The 25,273-nt window shown below is 41.3% G+C and overlaps 1 protein-coding gene across 26 annotated transcripts in view; it reads right to left on the bottom strand.

Annotated features, from left to right (window-relative positions):
- Nucleotides 1-15,802: 15,802 nt before the first annotated feature.
- EBF3 (EBF transcription factor 3) overlaps nt 15,803-25,273 on the bottom strand; it is a 124,842-nt gene continuing 115,371 nt past the window's right edge. For 5 of the 26 annotated variants that reach the window (XM_065638517.1, XM_065638516.1, XM_065638518.1 and 2 more), the window contains 5 exons: nt 24,409-24,474; nt 23,637-23,814; nt 22,221-22,409; nt 21,603-21,800; nt 20,495-20,911 (listed from right to left, as the gene is read on the bottom strand). In XM_065638517.1, coding sequence (XP_065494589.1) covers nt 20,826-20,911; nt 21,603-21,800; nt 22,221-22,409; nt 23,637-23,814; nt 24,409-24,474 — 717 coding nt within the window. In that variant the 3' untranslated portion in view covers nt 20,495-20,825. Of the gene's footprint in view, nt 16,153-20,494; nt 20,912-21,602; nt 21,801-22,220; nt 22,410-23,636; nt 23,815-24,408; nt 24,475-25,273 lie in introns of those variants that run through there. The other 21 variants (XM_065638528.1, XM_065638529.1, XM_065638531.1 and 18 more) reach the window with 8 other exon arrangements.

Below are 25,273 nucleotides of genomic sequence, written 5' to 3'. Positions count from 1 at the left end.
GGAAATAAATAAATAAACAAGAAAAAAAAGAACCCAAGGGCTGGTAATTTAGTACTTGAAAGTTAATTCAGGAGACCTCTAACCTTTAAACCGCCACGTGACTATTGATTTTCAATATTGCGCGGGCCCGTGCCACCCTAAGCGTGTAGTTCAGCAGATTCCGAACAGTTTTTTCCTTATCAGTTTGGTCCCCGAGTACTTGTGCATTAAGACAACAAACACCGGCGGCTCCCGGGCTGTCCCACGGTGGCCCCGCGGACGTGCTGGGCTTCTAATGAAGTTGGGCTGTTGGCGAACACGCCGTGTCGGGGGCGAACACGCCGTGTCGGGGGCTCCTCGACGTCCCCCGGGGGCCGCGGGGGGATGCGCTGAGCAGGGGCAGCCAAAAAAAACCCCCCTCCCTTCACGCCAAAGCATTTATTAATATATTTAAATATATTAAATATTATCTATAATTCTATATTATTTCTTATATATTATGGTATATATTGTGTAAGATATAAAGTATTAAATATATTTAATATTTAATTATACTCCCCACCTTAACTTGGGGATGGAAAGGCTTCTAAACCCACTTTTTTCCACCCCCCCAAAAAAAAGCAAATGAAGATGGAAATAGCGGTGATGCTCCAAGATGCACTGATGCCTGGATTATGCGGCAATACCAGGACGGGCTCATTTAAACACCTTCCTCCTTTCATCATCACCAATTAGTTAAGTCAGCCCGGCCACGCACGCAGCATCCTGGCTCAGATGAAGATGTGTTTTACCTGCGCACCTAAAAAAAGACTTCAGCCTTCCCTCCTCCCCCGGCTTTATTGATTATTGAAAATGTTACATCCCGGGGAGGAAAATGTCATTGCTTTAAATACCAGCATTAACAGTTGGTAAAAGTTCTTTTTTGCTGAGACGCGTGCAATGAAGAAAAATTAAACGATGGGAAAGACAGAGAAATGTACGGAATGTAAAAGGAAAAATACGTAATTTGCGCGTTAATTTGTCCGAGAAGGAGCTTTGCTTCCTTAAGCGGCTTAAAAGCGCCCACGTCTCGTACCGGACTTTCTACCGGAACGGTGAAATATATAATGAAATTCAACAAGGAAAGTGGAAAAACAGCCAAATTGGTGCAGCAAAGTGGTTAATAGGATCATTAGCCTCCTCGCTGTATTTTTGTGGACATTGTGTGCCTGTGCCGGAGCCCTCGCGAGCAGATTGCAGGAACAGGCTGACAGTTCCCCGCTAACTCAGCAGCGCTGGGTGCAAACTGCCATCTTCCTGTGGATTTACAGCTGCCACTTCTGCTACTTCAATTAGTTCTATAGCACACAGATGTTGCTTAAATGTTGCTGCTAATGATACTGCAATAAGCCGAAGATTCATGCCATATTTTGAGGCACGTAAATTTCTCAAGTGGCACAATTAAAGTGGAAATATTAGGTGGGGAGAACTTGGCAGTCTCTCCAACTTGGAAAGCGCACCCGCTATGCAATAATGGGTCAAAAATTCATTCAAGTTTTACTGCTGTTCGGAGTTTTAAAAGACTTTTCACAGTTGAATGCAAAGTAGTAAAAAGCAGAGTATTAGGAAATGAGAATGCTGTTATTCAGACATGACTTTTAATTTCAAATTGGAATCACATGCTTACCTTCGCCGCCGGGGCTGCGTGTCGCCGAGATGCAAAAGGAATAAATAAAAAGTTTTCATTAATAATGATTTAATTGCTGCGGCTGTGCGAAGGTTCAGCATGGCGGTTGTATTAGCAGGGAAAAAGAGAAAAAAAAAAAAAATGGTTTCCCAAATCACACGCAGAGACAGCATCAATCATTTCCAAAGCCAGATGTAGCCTCCAAACTGCAGCCTGACAACACATCTCCTGTTTGTGCAGCCACCAAGCAATTATTCTTTCCATTATATCTCCCAATGACAGATCTCCAAACCCAGGGCTGTAAAAATTAGAGTTTGGGCTTACACAGTTGTGTCAGGTCTTAAAAAAGAAAAAAAAAAAAATATAAGAAAACTTATCATGGCTGCAGCGTTTATGAGCTTGTCAAAGTACATGTACATAATTTTCATCAAAATTTCCTTTACCTCATTTCCAATCCTTCAGGATTAGATTTATCAGCAGCTCATTCGGGGAGAGCTCTGTGCGCGTCCGAGCGGCTTTTCCACCCGCAGTAGGATTCCGAGAGGAGCCGGCTGGGTTGGGGAACGCGTGAGCTTTTCTGCATCCCAAATATTTTTATTTTTTCAAATGTTGTTTTGAACGGGCTGCCTGCATGTCCGAAAAACTTGAGCCGTAATTTTTAAAAATGGTTTTACAGCTCGGTCTTGTTCAGTACATACGTCACTGCGAGTGCGTTTTGATGGGGAAGAACCACCAATGGCAGCAGTAAATCAGGAGACAATCCCAAAGAAAGATAGCTGGGAATCCAAAGATTATTTCTGTTTAATGTTTAATTTATTTATACCCGGGAAAGATTAGCAGGCGAGCACTGATTTTGAAACTTCCAGTATACGCAGTGTTTAAAGGATGAAGTTAAACGTTAGGAGAAGCCATCAATAGCAAACTAAGGGCGAGCAGCAGCACCTTGTATCTAAATTACTGATTTTCTACCGCGGCACCCGAACGTTTCCATTTCTCTGCGCAGCTCCATCCCGCTCTTGGTTTGGATTATTTAACAGCAAATCTTACAGATGTCAGTTTTGCCTTGTTCCGAGGCAACGAGGACAATAAGTTCCAGCTGACAATGAATCCTGCAAGAGCGCGGTGTGTGTTTCGTCCCGGCGCTGAACACCTCCCGTGGCATTGAGAGAGAAATGTCACCCTGACACGGCCCCAGACCCCGCAGACGCAGAGAACTTCTCCTGCTTCCTTCTCCCCCCTTTTTTTCTGCATTATTTTTGAGCTTTTCTTTTTTTTTCTCCTTTAATTTTGAGCTCTGTTTTTCGCCTGGCATTGTCCAGGCCGATACGCACTATGAGGGCACGTTACATTTTAGTAATAGATTGGTTGTTCCACAGCTGGTCTGTCCGCTACAGAAAAATGGTTTAATTCCAAACAACTATTTTCCATCGAACCTTGTTAGCTAAATAATTACTATTTCTGTGAATGGCCTTGATGCCAAGGATCAAATGGGTTTGGTTGCTGGTTGCAGCTACTTGGTTGACACTTGTAACGTGAGGTGTTGGGCTCAGGTGGACATGAGATACTCAGTGTACACCAAAGTCCATGGCTTTTCACAATAACATTTAAAAAAATACCTTAATCCCACAAATTAATCTTTCTTTGCCATATATCAGGATGTGGGAAAGAGCGTTCTACTGGATACGGAAAAGGTTAGTACGGAAGATCTTTTGAGCAGAGAGACGACCAATTCACCCCAACTGAACGCCAACCTAAAATGGGGAACAAAAAAACCAAACAAAGCTTTTAATGTCGAGTTTTAGGAAGAATGCTCCAGAGGTCTCTGATTTGTATTTGTCAAAGCGGAATCAACATGTAACGATGATTTTATGGGATTTTCAAAATGCAAATACCCTTTCCCTATTATAATTTATTGTTTATGTGGTTCATCAAAGCTTTTTGTTTTCCAGCATAGGAGTGGTCACCTGTGATTTATGCACCAAAGGAGTCAGTAGGTCCAAGATGGAGTAGAAAAAAGCGGTTTTGCTCTGAGTATCACGTCCCAACTCTTTGCATAAGTCGACACAGCAATAGTGGAGCTGTAAGGTAACGCACCGCAATGTTGCCATGGGATTATGCACTTATTTACTCAATGATGTTATTTTGGGGGGAAAAAACATCAGATCAAATTGGTGTGGTTACCTCAGCAACCACCAAAGTGTCTGGTGTTTGTGCTCCCTGGCAGAGAGGTCAGGGCGTCCCTGGTGTAAACCCCTGCACCCGGCCATGAGGGACCTACTCCCTGGTGTAAACCCCTGGCAGCACTGGGAGGTCTGCTCAGGAAAGCGGTACTCGAGCTTCCCCACTTTCGGTGTTGTTGGGGCAATGCAGAAAAGGCTTTTAGTGGCATTTGCAGAGATTTCGTCCCTCTGTCCCACTCTGACTTCGGCAGTTTGTTTCTCATTTCAAATACCCTCTGTAATCTATTATGATATTTAGGCCAGTCTTATTTCCCCCCCTCGCTCCAGCCTATGTCCTCTTTCTATTTAGGAATTAATTATGATGCTATCTCATATAACTCATTAGTATCAATTAATTCTTTCCCTTTCATGATTTTATGTAGCTAAATTAGATTGCCTCTTAGGAACTTAATAATCAGTATTGGACTCATTTAGACATATCTTTTTTGCCTTCTCCACCCAGTTTTACTTGGACACAAGGATACGGCGGCTGGAAATGTCCCGTCCCCCACGGTGGGGACAGGGCTGGTGTGATGCCACCACTGTGCCCCGTCCCCAGCATCTGCAAGGCTTGGCCTCACCTCACCCCTAATTCTGAATTTTAGCAGTCTTTTTTATTTTTATTTATTTATTTTGGGGCCGCATAAGGTGTTATTCCTGGTTTATGAGCATGAATAGAAAATGTCCTACTTCTAGCAATTGGCAAAACCATCATGAATTATCCTCCCCTTAAACTCGCCGCAGGGACAGAGAGAAACGTCGAGGGAAACGTAAGTTTTCCTTATTCATCTTGGTGGGGTGTTCACTTTGAAATCGCAGCGTTGCTGGCATTCCTATGTCTGTATTTAACTGCTTCGCTGCTTACTGGCACATCAAATCCATTCAGGGGAAAAAAGCAGTAATATGATTGAATATATCTGGCAGGACCTGGTATTCCCATTCATTTTGAATCTGATCCAGCAGCAGCAAAGGCAATTAAATAACAAGTTTTCTCCGGCAAAATGAGTTGCAAAATGCCCCCAGCTGCATGATGTAGGAAATACACCTTGATTTTACTAATTGCCACGGCTGCACCTCGCCATGGCGGCGTCTGAGGCGGCTTCGCATGACCCACTTCATGTATTTCAAATAAGCAAAGCGGGGCTGGGTGATCCCCGACCGCAGCGTTTAATCCAGGCTGAGCTGCGTGGTGGGGCCGTGGGCAGGGGGTGGTGGAAGTTGAGTGGATTCGCCTTGTTCGAAACATCAAACGTCACTGGCATCCCTTTGGCAACGCGATGCTCCTGAGCAGCCAGGAGCTGTGCTGGGACTCAAACGAAAGCCAGGCTGCTGCAGGGGCACGCGAGCTTTAGCGAGGCGGCGAAATGCAGCCTAAAAAGCAGAATTTCAGCCGATGTCATTTTAGAGAGGTGCTGCCTGGCCAGCCCAGGCTGAAACCGAACCGTCCCGGCCGCGGCTCGGAGCAGCCGTGCTCCGCTTCAGCACAGCACAGCCACCGAAACGCCGGAGAGTTTTTTAAAGGTGGAACTAAGAGGGAAAAAAAAAAAAAAAAGAAAGAAAAGAAAAAGCAGCATTAGATAAGTTACTGTGGGTTGCAGCACATGTGCACATGTATAGTAAAGGGTAATAGTGAAGGGAGCTGGGTCTCTTTAGTTTGGAGAAGACTGAGGGGAGACCTCATTAATGTTTATAAATATATAAAGGGTGAGTGTCAGGAGGATGGAGCCAGGCTCTTCTGGGTGACAACCAGTGACAGGACAAGGGGCAATGGGTGCAAACTGGAACACAGGAGGTTCCACTTGAATATGAGAAGAAACTTCTTCCCGGTGAGGGTGCCAGAGCCTGGCCCAGGCTGCCCAGGGAGGTTGTGGAGTCTCCTTCTCTGCAGACATTCCAACCCACCTGGACACCTTCCTGTGGAACCTCATCTGGGTGTTCCTGCTCCGGCGGGGGATTGGGCTGGATGAGCTTCCGAGGTCCCTTCCAACCCCTGACATTCTGGGATTGATACTGAATCTTCTGTACGTCACCTGGAACTGGGAAAATACTACCAAAAGAGGTGCCGCCGTTGCAGGACTACATTGGCCAACGTCGCGTTTTGCTACAGAAACTTTGGGAGAGTCCCGGCTGGAAACAGCAGTATTGATCCCAAATTTTATTGTTTCCATATTCGCTGCCAGATCCAACACCAGAGCCAGCAACAGGGAGAGGACACGCAAGGGCTCTGCGGGGAAAGCAAAGCCTTTTAATGAGTAGCGCAAGGAGTCTAATTGCTAAATCCCAATTAAAGCAGATATGGCTCAAGCGAAGGAAAAGGAAGGGTCCATTGCTGGGAAAGGAAAAGTCAAAAGGCGGAGGCTTGTGGGATAACTTTATTTCAGAATACAGGCAGATTTGCAGGAGCTGCCGGCCTGGACCCCGCTCCACGGGACGGCAAGGGAGAAGAAGAAAGGAAAAAGGAAAAAAGGAAAGAAACCCAAAACTTTACTAGAAGGAAAAAAAAAATAAATCTACAAGTCCATTTCCCTCAAAATTTAAAGAAAATTCAATCCAAAACCCATTCAGGATGGCTTTCAAATATGATTTCCACTAAAATGAAGGAAAATGTGCTATCTGATCTACCCTTTTCTTTTTTTTTTTTTTTTCCCAGAACATCTGCTTATTCTGCTAAGGAGAGATTATTCTTATTATCAATGAATTTTAACTATTGTAGTTCAAATCTAGGGATCTTACTGAATATGCACTTCCTTTAGCTGGGAGCTACCCCATATTATTTCATCTATTTACATTCATGTATGCAATTATATTTCGTAATCTGATTGTGTGTTTTATATCTTTATATGGATGAAAATGCTGAATGTTGCATTTCTTTTTTATTATATGGGTTGTCAAGTTCTTTTTGGACGGAAATAAGAGTTCGGTAACGTAACACTGTGGTGAGAATGGCATTAGTTTCATCAGCTAAACAGACCCACCGAAATACTGCTGGATGCAAAAGAAAGGAGCATGTTTCTTTACACATGTTCTGCACGTGAAGTTAATAAAATACATTAATCAAGTTAATATGCTAAGGAGATATTATTATCCATTGTCAAAAAATGGAATAGATTGTTTCTGGTCATCATGTCCTTCAAGATACTAAAACCAAGGGTATCCCAGAACTATCTTATTTTTGCAGTGGGTGTGTTTTTTATCAATTTTGTTCACCTGGTGTGAGGGCAGAGGGGCACAAGTCCCCCACAGGTCCCCCTGGCCTTCTCCGGGCTCACCAGCACCAAAGGTTTCCTGGTGGGGATGTGTTATAGACTTGCAACTCATAAATATTTAACCTTCCTATTAAAAGTGTGGGGCAGAATAGCCATTAGGGTCTGACAATGAAAATACTTTCTCTTTTGATCATGATGTCACAAGAATGTAGGGCAAGGCGGGTTTTTTTATTAAGAGAAATTTGAAAGTTTTTGAAGTTTGACCTGGAGGATGTCCAGTTGTGACTGCTGAAATGTTTGTGTTTGCATCCATACCTGCTCTTTCTGCTGTTGCTTATATTTGAATTCACTGTAAGAGTGTAAAGTATGGGCAGTTCACACAAACCAGAATTATTTATGTTGGCTTCAGTTAAGAACAGAAAATTTCAGCATAGAAACAAAAAAAGTCTTTACTTTCCTATCTCTGTCCCAAACCGTTGCGTCTGTGTTGCGTGAAACTGCCAAGTTGTTGCTCTTGCTTTGCCAGCTCCGGTGAACTGGCCTGAGATCCATCATCTTCTGCATTGACTGGTGGCAGATGACGCCGTTCCAAGGGTCCCCCCGTCCCCATCGCACGGTTTGGGTGAAAAAACCGTCCTCTTGCTCCTCTCCTGTGGGTTATTTCCATCAAATTTGGGGGCAGCTCCTGGAGAGCATGAGCAGATGATTTGCTGCTGTCAGCTGCTTGCCAGGCTAATTAAAAAAAAAAAAAAAAAAAAAAAGTTTAAAATGGTTTATTGCAGATTTCTTCATTTACATCAGTAATGTAAATGTGTAGCTGATTGCTCTACTATATATATTTATTACTTTGAGCTATTCCAGTTTCTTGGTCATGGCATTTTACAGCTCTGGAAAGCAGAGCATTTTGGCCGTCTTTATGTGTGATACCATAAAGAGGGATTTTCAGGACACCATTTCTCTCAAAAATGCTGCTCTCGGTGTGAGTTTTCCACGCTCGGGACAGGTCCCTCCTCGGGGCTGAGCTGCTGACGGGTCTTGGCAAGTCCCCAGGTGGGACGTGCAGCCCTGGACTAAGGTGGGAAGGAGGGTTTGGCTTAGACCTCTATAAAACAACAGGTCTTCAGCGTTATTTCAGCAGGTTTGAGCCCATAAATACTGGTTTGGAACTGAAAATTGAAAGTCCTATGAGTACTTTTTCCATAAAAAACAATGTTTGTTTGTTTTTATGTTTTGATAAATATTAGGACTTTCTGAAAGGCTCCTGAAAGACCTCTTAAGGGTCTCCCAGCCGTATTGACCACACGTGACACCCACCAGAAAGCACCAATACAGCACAGAAAGAGGGTAAAGCTCTTGTCTGCCACACTCCCTCTCCATCCACCTGTGATCTGGCTCCTTTCTCTTGCAGAAGAAGAGAATAGTGGTGCTTGCTTGTATTACGAGATGTCAGTGCTGGGTTTGCTGACCCACTGCAATGGCCTTGACTTCTCACTCAACGGAAACACAAATCCAACAGGAACCGCCCTGTGAAGTGGCATCCAGGTGCCAAGCTTTGGGCAGCTCAGCCTGACTTGGGATGCAACACGGGAAAAGCAACAAAACGAGTACCCAGTCCCCAAGTCATGCAGACATGGCACTGTGACCGAAAATGAAGCAGAACTGAATGAGAAACACGGATGTTGATCAGCGGTTGAAGCCTCTGTCCTTGCAAGAAAACCCAAACCCTTTTTATCTGTCAACCTTCCCTCAGTAAAATATTTCACGAAATTTTTGTCAGTCAGCTTGACTTCCAAAAAGATCAATGGTAAGGGTTTTTTCTGTTTTCCTCCCTCCTCGTTCAATGAAAAGACATTCTATTGCTTCTGCAAGCCCTTAGCGCTGACACTGCCGTGATGGGCTGTGCAGTGATGAGTTGTGTTATGGGTTAGTGTCGAGGCCAACAGTGACGCTGTGGGGAGAAGGAGCCGCTGGGGCCTCCTTGCAGACAGCACCCAACGTTCAGCCCACCGCGCTTCCCCCACCGCGTCCCGGTTTCTGGTGTAAAACAAACTGTGTCTGAGCTCTAGCACCAGTTCTCTTGATAACTCAGTTTTACCCCTTTCTGCAGACTTTCTTTCTTTCCTGTTCCCCTCAGGTCATTTCACCAAGGATTTTTGTATCTAGCTGTTTGTCTTCAAGATCTTCGTCAGGGAAGGACACAGGTTTTATTACAGCTCTTCCACTACCAAGTTCCGCGTCCTCAGCAGGAGCAGGACATTGGCTGCGTGGACCTTCTACGTTCTTGTTTCAGCGTTGGTGGCCCTTCAGCTTCCTTAAAACTTGGAAAGAAAGGTGGTAACCAGGTATTCTTTATTTTACAAAGCACCTACAATTTCTGTTTCACCAATTTCCAGGCAGGAGGGAGAACCCTGAGCAGGTTCAGAGCTGCTCTGCCCAAGTAGCACAAGCACATTCTGGAAACTTTTCTTCCAAATTAATTTATGCTCAGTGTTTTCCTCACGCGGATAGTTTGTTTGTCTAAATAAGTGCCTAAGCTTACAAAGTCACTTTGTTTTGGGCCCCCCCTGCTCCCGTGCCCACCCCTTTCTGCCTCCAACCTGCTGGGTGACCTGGCTCAGGTGAGTTGTGTGGAGATGGTGGTGGGTGGTTCCCACCCGTGGATGTGGTTTGGTCCCCACCCAGGCCTTGGCCTTGGCTCATTTGGCCAGGTTGTGTCTTAAGGGATGAAGTAAGTGAGGGGAAAGTCAGGGAGAAATCTTGGATTTTAGAGCTGCTTCGGATATTGTGGCGTTTGTTGGATTCATTGTGTGCTCCAAGGTGAGACACGTTGACAAACCAGGAGGGCGAAGAAGCACATGGAAAGAATTTCCACTCCATGGCATGGCTTCTCCTTCCTTTAGCTTTTATTTCCCTTTTTTTAGCTACGCTTGGCCTGCCCAAATGGAATCATAGAATCATTTTAGTTGGAAGAGACCATTAAGATCGGATGGTTATTAGAGGTTGTTTATTTGTTATTATTATTTCTACTCATTATGGTTTCAAAGTACTTCTGTGCCTGCGAAGCAAAGTCCACAGCAATTGATTCTCTTTCTTTCTTTTTTTTTTGAGGTGGTGACCACAGCAGAACCAATACACAGGGACGCCCCATGCACATTTCTGTGGTCACCCAGCACCTCCCACCCCGCGGAGCAGCTTCCCGCTAATTTCCAGGTAATTTCCATATAATTTCCAGGTAATTTCCTTGCACCCTTGCCACCCCCACTTGATCTGTTCTGGGGGTAGTTGATGCCTTTTGTTACAAAGTCATTTCTCAAACAGTTTAATTTATCTGAAGGTAAAGGCAAAAAAAAGTCACATAACTGAAATCCTCTAAGAACTTTGTGGACACCAAAAGTGTACTGGTTTGTGACCAATTAAGTGCACCGTTTTTTTGCACAATGTCCTTTCAGTAATGGTACAAAGTCAACAAAGATGAAACACAGCAGTTGCAGTACAACTGTTACTTTATTTTAATGTGTAAGAAATTTTAAAAAAAAAATCATGACCATATTGCCTGTATCTCTAGCATCATATTTTATCTGGCCAAACTGCCCTTGCAATGGCAACAGCTGAATTGGGGAACTCAAATCCTCCATTAGTTACTTTTGACCTGAACGCTGAGAAATAATATTTGATTTCTTGTGTGTAACAATGAAATTTAGCACTATACGGGAGAAAAAGAGCTTGGGTTTAATTATTTGATTTATGCAATTTACAGTTGTAGTATAGTTAATTTTATTTAAAGCTGTAGTCATTTATAAAGTGTCTGGGTAAGGGTAATGGTCACTTTTTAAATGGCACACACCAACTTTTAGAAACTTTTTATTACTTGTGGGACATTAGGAACGTTCCTCCTTCATATGCTTTGTGGAGTTTGTTTGCACTGTGACTCCAGACTGGGCGCTTTCTCTTCCTTTTCCTGTAGAACTTAGGGCAGTACATTGTATAATGACAAGTGACCAAAAAAAAAATCAATTTGTAATCTGATTTGAGGGTTTTGATTTCCTCTGATGAGTTTAAATTTCATTAAAAGCAACGTTATTCGAACATAAAAGAACTCCTTGAAGGGTAAAACAGGGAATTGTCTCAAAGAGTATAAAGAATCCAAACTCTTTTGTGCTATTTATTCACGGCATTAATTGTGAGGTCCAACACGCGGTGTCGGGTTGGCAGATGCACCGTTATCGGCCCCGCGATCTGCACGGGGAGCGGGGAGAAAAAGCACAAGGGCTCACATTCAAAAATCGTTCTTTGGCGTATTGACACTTTAGTTATCAACAGCCCTTATTATCTGCTTTGCGGCGGATCGCAGCTTGCCGGTGACATAATAAGCTACAAATCACTGATGGGCCCTTTCTGCATTCTCCTAATTGTGTGTATTCTCTAGCAAAAAATTATCGCCGGGCCTCTTGTCTTGATGAGAAATTGACATTTTCTGGCGGAGCCGGGCGAGCGCCATGCGGGGAGATAAGACTTATAGTTGTTTTAAAGGAGTGCAGCCATTCTTTCCGAGGCCTCTTTATTGCTCTAGTTGACCCACTTGATGAGTATGGATTTCATGAGGTCTTTTTCAGCATTTGAACTATAAAAGGTTCAGAATGACACCACCCCTTATAGACAAAAGATAACCTTGCCCTTTGAATATATTGATTCTTTATTAACTAGGCTGTTTAATGCAATGAAATGAGGCATTAGGTTGAAGCCTATTTCAAGTGCTTTGAATAATCTTTAAAAGCTTGAAAGGCTTTAAAAACCTGCTTTGCAATAATTGGCATATACTTTTAGAGACTCTGTTCCTTCATTTTGATTAAGGAATTTTTATCATCTTCCTATGTCTAAACTCGCTACAGGCTGACACAACATATTTTCTCGCCAGGGCTATTACCAAGTTACAGATAGGAACGTGTCGTGGGTGGTGGATCGCTCTAGGACTTGTCATTCCTAGCACAAAATATATTTTCTTTTGTATTTTCTCTGCATTGAAAGTCAGACGAACCGTTTAGATGCTCATTATTCAAACCTTTGAAATAAAACCTAAAAGGAGAAGCGCCAGTAGGCATCGTGCAGACTTTCATCCCTATAAACCATCTTATTTTTTAGTGGGATGCATCTGATTATGCCACTGTTTAAACACGATGCGCAGATGATACATATTCAAAGTGGAACAATTGTTAGTGCATAATAATAATAATAATAATCCAAAGTGCTCTATATTTTTAACATCTATTTTCATCAAACATTAAAAACTACGTAAATACTGGAGAAGAAAGGGAACACAGTTAAATAGCCTGTTTTTTCTTCTTTGTAAATTGTGAGTGCAGTGAGCTGCACCTTCTCATCGCACTTCGTGGCTTAATTACTGCAGCACGGGGTGACGGAGGAGGGAGCCGGGCACACGCCGTGGCACTGGCCACTATAGGCACATACACAAGTACATACATTTATTAATACCTGGGAGCTCCGCGTTCCTCAGTGCCCTCTTGACGTTGTCAGCAGCATTTTGGTTTAATGACAAGATACACCCCAGATAATGAACTCCCCTCCTTTCTCGGGACAGGCACTTGCATTGCTCTGCAATGCGTTTGTTCCTGGGGAAAAAAAAAAAAAAATTCCCCTTTTTGTGGTGGTTGTGGCGTACACGTGGCCGCTGGGGCCGGGAGCTCAGACCCGGCTTCAGGCTTCACATTTTAACTTTCTTCCACAGAAACACCCTCCGACGAGGAGCCCGAGCCATGCGACCTCGGAATACTTATACTTCACGGGCATCGCATGTACATCGCACATACTACAGTCCAGAGGATGAAATATTTGTGGTCAGTATTATAATTAGCAAAAGCATTCGCTTCCTTATCGGCATTTAAAAGACGAGCACGTCGACCTTCGGTGTCAAAGCGCTGCACGGAAAATTTGGGTTGTGCCGCGTTTAAAATAACTTTTCCTGTTTACAGACTTTTACAATATGATTTTAAAATAGAAAAAAAAAAAAAAAAATAGTCTATGGTTATGTTCAGTTTACAAAAGGGATGTCCAACGCAGGATTTTGGTTAAATACTTCACCAAGTAGCGACAAGCAGAGGTCTGTCCCTCCTCCTCATCCTCGGCACCGAAATCCCCATTCCAAGGATTGGGCTTTTTCTTAACCGAGACATAAATTCTGATATTTAGAAATGAAACCCCCAGTGTTGCAATTTTTTCTTTTGTGTTTAGTCACTTTTTTTTTAATAATCAAACCAGATAAAATTACTAAAAAATGAAATTCACAGACAAGAAATACTTTAATTAAATATTGTGTAAAATGAACATTTTTTTATACAGTTAAATATATGAAAAAATGTACAGATAAAACAATCTTATTGTAGGGTCCTTAACAGTAAAATCTACCATTTAGTGAAGCTTTTTCCGTCTGGAGACAATGAAGCGATGGGTGCATCGACTAAGTAATCTAAAACACAAACAGGTTGCATTTATGAAGAAACTTGCAAACTTTCTTAACATGTACACGTGACCTTTTCTGGAGAATAAAACCTTATTCAGGCAAAATAGAACGGAGGTGATTCAGTTCCAAAGTGACTTCTCAGGCTTTTCCACTTAGCTAAGCCTCAGTCGTTATCACAAAGGAAACGCGTGCAGCATCTTTCGGCTGTGATACGCTGTATAGTTCTTTTAAACCCTTTACTAAAATGTGCATTTTTTTGCCCATAAAGAAATTTAAAAAAAAAAAAAAAATCCCTCCTTTTTGGTTAAAAACTTTAATTCTGCTGCAGTTTGCAACGTGCTTTGCAGTGCTGAGTTTGCAAACTATTTAGTGCAAAGTAAAAAAAATTAAAAAAAATAAACTCCACGTTTCTCTCGCTGGATTTGGCACTAACAGCCACGACGGAGGTCATTCCAGTTTAAAAGTACAGTCACCTATGGGGCTAATACAAAAAGTCCCATAAAAAAAACCCAACCTAAATAAACAAACCCCAAACATTTAAAAATTATGGATGATCCTGATTTCACGTGAAACCTTTCTCTTCTCCCAACAGTGCAGGGTTCGGGGGAATGCAGAGTGCAGCAGAAAATAGACACAGAAAGGAGTGATTTAATTCTACACCAGGTTTGTGCTTTTTTTTTTTTTTTCTTTTTACACCAGAAATCATCCAAATGAAGTAGTGATTAACAATTGTGGTGTAAGCCTGTGATAAAACAGCACAAAAGTTCTTCAAAGAAGTTCACTTTTAAGGCATCAGAGAAGTTAATGTGGCAAACATTTTAATTAAAACATCAGAAGTGAATTTATTTTAAACTTTAGGCCTCTGAATTTTTCCAGTAAACACAGTTCAGCTATGTGGCAAAGTCATGGGTGGCAGCTAACAATGACTTTTTACAATCTCTTAAAAAAAAAAAAAAAAAAAAATTAAAAAAAGAAAATTAAAAAAAAAAGAAATGCAACCACAAAAGAGATTCATCTTTTTTGTGGCTGTATCACATGCACATATTCTACTAGTATTCATTACAGCCATGTGGCACAATTTTGATTTGACTATACAACAAACAACTTTTTTTTTTCAAAATTATTTGTTCTGATAACTTAAGAATAATATAAAAATAAACAATGAATTTGAATTTTCCTTAAAAATAAAAAAAAAAAGGATGGAAAGTCTAAATAATAGCAACTTTATGAAGTACAAATGAAATGTACGGACACTAATTTATTTTAAAAGAAAAACATGAAGGCAGCGGTTCTTGGCTTAATGCTTTTCTCAGCATCACAATACCAGGCCATAACAAAAACCAATACATACAAGGGAAAAAAAAAAAAAAAGATGAAAAGCAATATACAAAATTTCAAAGATAAATACAATATTTATAGTTGATATGTTACAAAATAAATTCCCTTAGTGACTGCAAGTGTTTATGTGAAAGAAAGTGTTGCAATGAATAAGACTATTTTATTCCTTATAGGCTTCATAAGGAATAAAATTTGCTTTTCTAAATATTTAAGTGGATCTGAAAAAAATTCAAGACAAGTGTATAAATATTTAGCTACAACTTTGGCAAAATCACAAAAGTCTACAATTTTATAACCACATACAAAACACATTAGGGAAGAAGGATCTAGAAGTCAAAAGGACAATTTTCTGGTACAAGAAACATAGACTTCACAGTAGCCTAAGAATGCAATAGTATACAGTGCTAGCAAAAGTTGAAAAAATGTTGCAGATCACACTTGCTTAACAGGAAGCTCTAGCAGTGGAAGTATATTTTTTTTTTAACCAACAGACAGTAGCAATTTTTTTTTCTCTGTCAGTGTGCTTGTTGAAGGCAAGAGAATTCAATATCAAAGTTACAATTTCTAACTACAATAAGTTACAAAGTTCCATTTCATTAAGATGAAGTTAAGCAATGGTAAACCCTCCCGCGCCCGCCCCCGCACCCCGGTTTTTGCTTTTCTAATCATATATTCACCCTTTTTTTTTTCTTTTTTTTTCTTTTTTTTTTTTCCAGTTTGATGGCTCATAACCTCCTTGGCCCCCTTTTTTCCACCACAAAAAAATATTTCACATTATAGAGATACACAACCATTGTGAATCTAGTTATGAGTACAGAAAAATGTTCGGAGGCATTTTTCATCAGTGTTTCATGATAATCAAAATGGTGCATCCACAAAGTTTCTCCCAACACATAGCAAGTACTAGACATAGCCAAGACGTAATCAGAAACTTTATACAAAATAGGCGTCGCTTTTTCCTTATTCTTCAGGACTGAGAAATGTGAAAATATGAGAAAAATTCAGTCAATAAAATGGAATTGTTCATGAAGAAGTAGGTTGTTTGCATGTAGATTCTTAATAGTTTAAATAAAATCTTTAAACAAAGTCTTTTTTTTTTTTTTTTTTTGTAGCATTTCGGTTTGTTGCTGATTCTGTGTGAAGATACTGTTTCCATCAGCATGTCTTAATATACTAAACTTGTCCCCTAAGCCCGTCCTCCGAAGCTTGGTCGTACGGTAGGTAAACAAAAGTGACTTTACATTGGCGGGACTACAAGCCCAGACATTGCTAAAAGGGAAAGAAAAAAAAAAAAAGAGAAGAAAAAGATCAGCCGTTATTAGCACGTTTGTGTAAGGCACGTCTGGTTCAAAGCAACCGCGATGCTCGGGGCGGGGGATGCAGCGCCAGGATTGTCGGGCTGAGGGACCACGGACACGGACTTTTCCCCACCCAGTGCTCCGTGGTGGGGGGTTGTGCCCGGAGCATCCCGAATCCCAGCTAAGAGCGAGGTGGGGACCAGGCTCTGGGAGCTGAGGAACACCATGGTCACTCCTGGTCGTGTCACGCATCCCTTGGGGACGTCCCTGCAGTGGGAACCCCACCAACCACCGCATCCAACCATTGCGTCCAACCATTGCGTCCAACCACCACGTCCAACCATTGCGCGCAACCACCACATCATGCCAGACCCGGCACCTGGCCAGAAAACCTCCTTTTCTACCATTTTACTGGATAACAGCGGGGCTGAACAACCTGAGGACTAAGACCTAATGCGAGGTAACCTACCCCATTCTCAACTCTGGAGACCAAGCGCCATAAAAAGGCACAAGATTAATATCCCTGACCAGTATCTCCTTATTTTTTTAACAGATAAAGCCTGAGGTACCAACAACTACTGCTTTTTTTTCCTAGTTAACTCTTTGGTAGAAACATAATTTAGACAGTCTTTAATTTTAGTGTTGTTTAATTTTTGCCATGATGATATTTCTCATTAATTTATGTACAACAGATATTAATAAATTTGTTCGTGTAGTGATGTGAACTTCAATTTCTCAGTTCATTAATTTCAACAATATTAATTTATTTCAGATTCGCTGTTACAGCTTTACGGTTTGGAAGAGCTGGGTATGTACACATGCCATAGGTAACGTCACCTCCTGCAGCAGCCGGGGCTGCGCAACCAGAATTTGCTCCAACTCTGGTCCACAGGCAGCTGTGCCAGCTGATTCAGAGGACTATTTCTCTCTAAATCACCTCTCAAGGTTAAAGTTTTCCAACTCTGCTACCTTTATCCCCCAATTAAATGTATCAAATGTGTCAAAATTAAAATGGAAGATCTTTTTCGTGCTTAATAATACCACATGTTTTAAACCTAAGCAGTGACTGAATTACAAAACTCAACTGGGGAATAACGCGTACATTGGCAGAGACCTTTTCTACCCAAAATATTTAGTTTCCGTATCACGTTTCCACTAAATCTGTGAGTTCTCGGTCTGTGGGATGCCTGGCACTGCGTCAGGCAGCCCAGAGAGGTTTGGGTACATGGGGGACATCTGAACTGGGGACGGGGAAACTCATTTTGGGGTGTTTTTATACAACCATCTGTTGCCCAGGACACCAAGATCACCACAGGTCAACTGAAAATATAGGGTCTTTCCATCATACTTTAATGAATAGCACATCACTATTAGGTTCTAATTCCCTGCACATCTTAATCACACGTTTATTGTCATCTCATGTTTGGCTTCTGCTGTGTGAAAATTTAGGTTGTCTGCCGCTTACATTTCTGGGGGAAAAAAGTCTGAATTCTTTAAATGATGGAGTCATTCTTGTTGAATTCTATCTGTGGCACAATGGAAGGGGGCGACAAAATTGGTGCTCCAGACATTTGTTTCACTATTTAGTTTAGTAGCAACATTTGACAATTGTGGATCTCTGCACTGCATTTCCCACAGTGCAAATTGATACCAAATGCTGCTTTAAAGAAAAATGGGGTGGCTAGTTTTTTAATAATAATTTTAATAGTTTCTTCAATGGGAAGACCAGAAAATTAAGCAGAATGCAATTTTAAAAGAATATAGAGAACCTTTAGCTCTGCATTACGATCATAAAGCTTAACCAGAGAGCAATATCTTTCACAATCTATAAAAAGTAAATTACAATTGAAAAACGAATTTTGAACACATATTATACTTCCAACTTTACAGCGAGCCAGCACTTTCTTGCTAAAAAAAATTATTTTATACCTTATATGTCTATTGTTTTAAGCAGGAAAAAGCCCTCTGCCCTATGGAATCCATACACTAGCATCCTGCTCTCAACAAAGTATTAAGTATTAAACTTTCTGATCATAGGATATGCAGTGGAAGGTGTTCCTAACCTCAGCCTTGGATGTCTTTAGGAAAAATGTGACTCCCCTTGTTGGCTATAGACCTCTCCATGCTTTGGCACTAAGTCCTAAAATGCAGAGTGGCCTTTTGGGGACATCCTTCCTAGTGCAAGATCTTGCTTCTAGTGTGGTGGGCTCGGGTGGTCCTGATGCTCAGTGATGTTCCCACAAGCCAGAAGGCAGAATGACTCCACCTCTGCTTTAGACTATGTGAGGAGACAAAATGGTCCATCTAAGCTCCAGATGGAGCTTCAAAGTTCTGCTCCTGCTTCCTCAGCATCTTAGACGTACCAAGAACAGCATTTTTTTTTCAGCATGTAGACAAATCCTACAGTGGTTTACACAGCGAGGATCAGTTTAATGAACCCCTAAATTGCTGTGAAAGGATTAGTCGTGTCTGTGGGGCAGTTACGTGTTGGGTTTTGCCATGCTCTCATCTGACTCTACCTCTTCACAGTGCTAAAGAACCTTTAGAGGAATGATTAAAAAAATGGGAAGAAGAAAGCAGAAACCCCCTAAATAACTGTACAGGTAAAATAAAGTGTAAATGACTAACTCCTGCATTGCTGGCTCTTCTCTATGATGTCTTACGAGGGAAGTATATGACAAATTCATCCCTGTCTTGCCACTCAGTTGTGGCTGCAATTCAGTCCAAGGCACTGGTTGGGATCTGTGGGGACAGCTGGGTGAGGTGGTGTCATCCTGAAACCTCTCATGAGTTCAGTCTGAATCTACTCAGTGGCTCTGGTTGGAAAAAGTGACGGTGCCTCTCTGCTGGAATGGTGAAGGAACTCACCAAAGAGTCGGATGCAAGTTGATTTTTCTCTCAGTCCAAGGGGACTTGAACCCACCTAATGATTCTATGATTTTAGCTTTTGCTAGAGTACCCTAACTCTCACCATATGGACCATCACCTACTACCTACTTCGCATAAATAAATCAACTTTTTGTCACAACCCTGGACGTCAGTGCTCTAATTACCAGACCAGAAAGATGTTCTCGCTATTTCTCTGAGTCATTTTGCTCAACACAAAACTATTCAGTTTAGCTGCTTCAGCTGGCTGAGGAAAAACTGACTCTTTTTTTGTTTGTTTGTTTCCCAAACATCTATTAATTTTTGAATGAAATGGCTGCTGAACCAAAACCTGAGATTTCTGCACATCCCTACCTGTGGACACCTCCGTGTTTCTGAAGTGCTGAGTGGGGTGGGCGCAGCAGGTCTTGGGGACAACTAACCTAGAGCTTTAGCAACACCCATGAGATGCTGGACTTTGTTAGGGATGATACCAGCCTTGCAGCATTCTAGAACCTGGGGTTGAAGGGATCTTCCAGCCTCCCGTGGCCTGTCTGGGCCGAGAGGCTTAGTCCAGGGCTGGGCTGGGCCTCAGCCTAAGAGCTAACTTCATGACCTGTTCAACAAAACCAGTATTGGTTGATTTGAAATCATATACTGGGCTTTTATACGAGGAGCATTTTGTACCTGAGGATGGAGATGGGTGGTTACTGGGGGCTTGGGGAGGTGCCAAGGGAGATTGGGTGCTTAGTCCAGGCATTTAACCCACCCAGTCCTTCTGAAAATCCCACTTTGCAATAATCTAGACCTTTTAAGCACCTGATACCTTGAATATCTGATGGGAAGCCTTTTATTTACATACTGAAACTACAAAAATTTAGACCAGTTTAATTTAGGTCTTTAAATACTTTTATTTTTTAGAGTAAATGAGTATCAACGAGTTAATGAGAATATATATAAATACCTGCTACAGAATAGCTAAAGAATAGCTGTTCAGATCTAAGCTGTGTTACCTTATTTTATTATTTTATTTTATTTATTTTATTATTTTATTTTACTAATTTTATTTCTTTATTTACTTTTAATACTAGTGTCTTTTTATAAAAAGAGGAAAGTGGGACACTGGATTATTTTGTGAATGGATGATCTTTTCTAAGAACATTCCTTATATCTGGTATAGTTTTCTACTTACAGTAACATAGTAAAGCTTGCACTAAAGACATATGCAATGGTGGAAATTGTTAATCTAATTATCCTTTCCTTTAACATCCCTCCTGCAATAAGATTTGTGTAGCTGGATCCTCAGCCCTTCATTGACCTGAGTGCATAAGAAGCCCTCAGATGCTTCTTTGGGCCAAGAAGTTAAGAACAAGCTACAGCGGCATCCAGGTTGAGATCCTGGTCTCGAATGGCCGGGATTTTTGGTGGACAGGCAGTTGAGTCTCTCCAAAGTGCCTTAAGGTAAATACCACAAAATGCAGGTGTCCAGAATTAGTTTCACAAATCTAAATATCTGTCTTCGTCTGTTTGCCTGCGAGTGCTCATCATACCATAAATATCATAAATAATATGACACTACCTACATCTTAACTAAGTGAAGAGAAGTGATGACCTCCCAGGTAAGTGTCTGCAGCCCTTTCTGGTTTAATTTTGTGCACTTTGCAATGAGGCTCATGATTTGTAAAACAGAGGCAAACAAACCTTTTGAACGACTCTAATGCATCTGACAATAATATCTTCTAAACGTTACATGTGCCGTAAAAAGGAAGACTTCTTTGTTCATATTTTTATTCTTCCACCAAACGCACACTGTATCGTAATTCCTCCTGCCCCACTCCCAGCAGGTGACCACGGAAATTCTGCAACTGATTTATAAATTGCTCATTACACTACCCACATGAAATCACACAGATTAAAAAAATGCAGAAGCTTAAAATTGCCTGCCTTAATTAAAATATTTAGTTGTTCATTTAGAGAAGAAACCACTCTACCACCACAATAAGAGAGTGAGTTGGGAACACCAGAGCATGCAGACTCACCACTCAGGGGGGTACCTAGTCCAAGGGAGAGTTAATTCACTGAGGAAGAGCTTACCCTGCTTTACACTGAGTTGAGGTATTGGGAAATAAGTATTGCCCCGTATGTAAAATGAGGAAATTGCACCATGTTATGCTGGAATGCTGCTGGTGTTAAACATCCATAGAAATGTGCTCAGAAAATGTATGAACGCAAGGAGTGCACAAAACCTCTGAGAAGCATTCGGGGGTACCGTCTTACTTTAAAATTTAAAGCACAAACTCCTAAGGGGAAAATGCCAGAAAAACAGCTAGTGTTTTGTCTAGTGCAAGTATTAAAAGTAAACTAAGATTTGCTTAAAATCTTAGCGTACCATTCGCACTACCCTATTTCTTCTGCTTTTACATCACTACGAGAGCACCAGCAACCTAAAAATACGGTGAGGTACCTTTCTCCCAAATAAGCAGTCAGGGCTTAGGTGTATGCACTAAAAAAAAAAAAGAAGGCAATACACAGAAAATTGAGAGAGATCCAGCTCACCTTGAAGTCCATTTCCATTTGCACTGGTGCAAGATGGTGGAGGAGAGGCTTGGGGCCTGACAACAGGAGCAAAGGCGCTCTTTTGTTTCACTGCAGAGATGACATTGGCAGGTGAGAATGAGAAAATGCCGTGTGTACTGCTACAGTTTGAAGGGAGGGTGACCGAAGAGGCTGCCATGGTAGGGCTTGACGGCACTACTGCAATAAAGCAAAAATAATCAGGACTCAGATTGAGGTTTTCACGGCAAACACGGAAAAAGAGAGTGATAGGGCCTTGCCTCTTAAAATATATATATATATAAAATATATATTAAAAAAAAAAGAAAAAAAAATGAAATGCCTTGGCTTGGCCACTCTCTGGATAACAGGCAAACTCTTTTGTGTTGGACTTTTGTTACAAATTGTGCAGTCCAATTTTTTTATTTTTTTTTTCTATCTGAGATTGTATTATGGCACAAACAGATCAATTTATTATATTCATTTTTACGTCCAGCCTCCAGAGTCACCCCTCCTTTTATCCAGTAGCTCACAATAGAGGAAATCAAAACAATGCAAGTATTTGATTTTGTAGTAAATATGAATCTATATGATGATGTGTTACCAAAAATAGACACTTACTGCCGTAAGGAGAGTTAGCTGAGGAGCCATTAAGAAATCCAGGGGAACCTGGTACACCTAGATTGGGCATGCCGGCATTGCCATATCCATTCATGCTATTGCTGACTGTGTTGTAATTGGACTGCTGAGGAGTACTGCTGGGAACATATCCTCGCGGGGAAACACTGCTTGTGTTGCGACTGTAACCTACTGTGTTAGAAACCCCCCCACCCCAAAAAAATAATGTTATTTTATAAGATAGACTTAGGGCTGGGGGGTTTCCTCATGCAGCATATATTACACAGTTTTAATTGATTGCACAGCTTTGCTCTAAGTTGTCTCTTACTGCCCTATCAACTCTTGCAGTTGGAGATAACCTTATCACGCCAACCCTACTTAAATCATCTGCGAGCACTCTATGTTGTGTCTCCTCTTAGCACAGACAGCCAACAAAAGCTCTCTTCGATCCAGCTGTGGCAGGTGCCTTCACGTTTGTCTTTAGGAGCAATTACCAACAGGCTCGAGTCCCGCTTTGTACCGACGCACTGCATGAACTTTCAGCCTCTCTGGACCTTCAAATGCCATAGCTGACAAGACAAACTTTTTTTGTTCCAGTGATTTACTTTAAAAAGGCTGTTTTGGGGTCTTCATTTTATGATTGATAATTTTATACTAACAACAAGCTCGTACTTGCGTAAGGTGTAGCCACCGGTGAAAACTAATTCAAGATCAAGTACAGAATTTTGTAAGGCTTATTAGCTTGGAAACGCATTCAAAGACAATTTTTTTAGAAGAGGAAACATAGCAGAATCAGGATTTTAAACAACAGTTTGTTCCTATCTGAGCAATCAATTTAATAATTACTTTGCAAGCAAAAAATACAGGTTTGAACATATCTAATAATCCTGTTTCCCTCCTTTCATTAGTATCAAAATTAATTTTAAATGCAATATGCTACATGCATTTTCAATTACAACAGGTAAATTAAATCAACTATTACTTTTATTAGTAACATATATGTCACACATGCCTATAAACAAAATGTTTTAAAATCACAGACATCAAATTAGATTCATCTGTGTAAATATTCCAAAACCAGGTGGAGATACCTAGACATAATTAATTTATAATAAACATAGACCTTGTATATTTACTGTGAATAACAAAGAGCTTTCTACACTTTGCCAGTTGTTTTGGGGTTTTTTGGGTTTGTTTTTTTTCTTCTACTGGAGATGCTTTATGATAACAGTAAATGAAAGAACAGGAAGAATTAAATATTACGAGAAAGTTAAAGACAGCATTTCATTACGCGACCAGACATATGACTACAGGGAGAAAGAAAGAGGCAGAACACAGGGGTGACATCAGCTCAGATTGACAGTCGCTGGCCAAAAGCAGCCAAGAACGTGAAGGATTAACTCTTGAAACCCCACCTACCTTGGTCGTTGGCTTGTGACGTCTCGGAGACGTTGACGGCGAGCTGGCTGCTGAAGGAGTTCACCCCCATCATCCCGGTGTGCGCAGGAGTGTTGGCGAGAGTGGGGATCTGGTTGTGGTTGCGGGGCACGCTGTATAACGCCTCGGCAATGTCAGCCGCCCGTTTCAGGATTATTTCCTAGAAAGACGTAAAATAAGCACTGTCAACTACGAAGCTGATTGGCACAAATATTCCAAGTTGCAACAACATTCAAATTTACAGAAGAGATTCATGTGAAATTATACATACATACTGGAACGCTATGCAATTTCACATCAACACAGTAAGTATAAAGAAATAAACACAAAATTACAGTTTAGCTCTGTAAGCCATGTGAAAATTTTGCGCGTCTACTTTATTCGTCCAGAGCAGTAGATGCGTTTCCAGCAGTTTGCGAAATACCGTATATTTTATCCGCTCTGTTTAGCAGATTTCTTTAGGACTTCCCATTAGTCACTGTATATTTTGGCCCAAGTTCAAGGTTATTCTCTTGCTTTAATGATTGCTTATGCTTTTGGCACCTTGCGCTTAATTGTCATTTCTGACAGGCAAGACTAGCGGGGAGAAGAGAATGGGAAGACGGAGCGTTTCCGTCGGAGCATCGCATCGCACCCGCCTGCCCTCGAGGTGGCTGCACAAAACCAACGTGCCAGTGCTCTGCCAGCTTTGCAAAGAACATGAATTTGATTTACACACGTAGGCCCATATATGAAGAGCGCGTGGGTGACCTACCTGGTTGTTATGGGGCATCCCATATAGGGCTTCGACAAGGTCTGCCGCTCTCTTAAGTAATACTTCCTAAAGAAAAACAGATAACCTGCGTTACATTTCACTAAACGCAGCCATCGTTCTAAGAAAAAAAGAGAAGTGCAATCGCGTTGGAAGTTCACAGCGGCATCTATAATTACGAAGACCTGATAAAGTGGGTAAAATATATCACACGCTATCCTGGTGCTCTTGCTATATTTAGTGGATGTATTACAAAGATAGGAAGGTATTTTGTTTTGGAGGAAAATACTGTTTGTGGTTTGAAGTCAAAGTGAGATAGGAGCCTAAAAATAATATTGCATTTTACATCCAGCTGTTCAATTATGATTGACTAGAAAAGGTGTTTGGTGCCGTAGCATGTCGCTCTAGTGCTGAATTAGTGAAATCAGTGCTTGAGGTTTAATGATGTAGTCTTATGGGTATTAAACAAACAAACACATGGTAGAGATATGAAAGGCACAGGCATCACATTTGGCTGTTAATTCCTAGCACTTTAGTGGTGAAGAACAATAAGTAATTTTCCATATCTTAATTAAACTGGCAGAGTCCTTAAAGACAACATCTCACCCCTAATTCATGCCCCAAATTTGCAAGTGAGTTCAATGCTTATTCCTCTTTATTTTGAACAATAAAGTGAATTAACTTGGGTTAATCTAGTTCTTTCATAATGACATTAAGAAATTTTTCAATTAACCTCTTTGACTGCATGTTGTAAAGGACTTCATAAATGACTTCACATTCAGAGAGTGTTGAGTACTTGTGCCTGGGGGCATGGATGCACTGAATTTTGTCTTATCCCTGTCTGCATGCCTACTTCCAGTTTTATGAT

Source organism: Caloenas nicobarica, chromosome 7 (genome assembly GCF_036013445.1).
Source record: "Caloenas nicobarica isolate bCalNic1 chromosome 7, bCalNic1.hap1, whole genome shotgun sequence".
In the NCBI taxonomy this organism is placed as follows: domain Eukaryota; kingdom Metazoa; phylum Chordata; class Aves; order Columbiformes; family Columbidae; genus Caloenas; species Caloenas nicobarica.
This window is presented reverse-complemented; position numbering and strand designations above follow the sequence as displayed.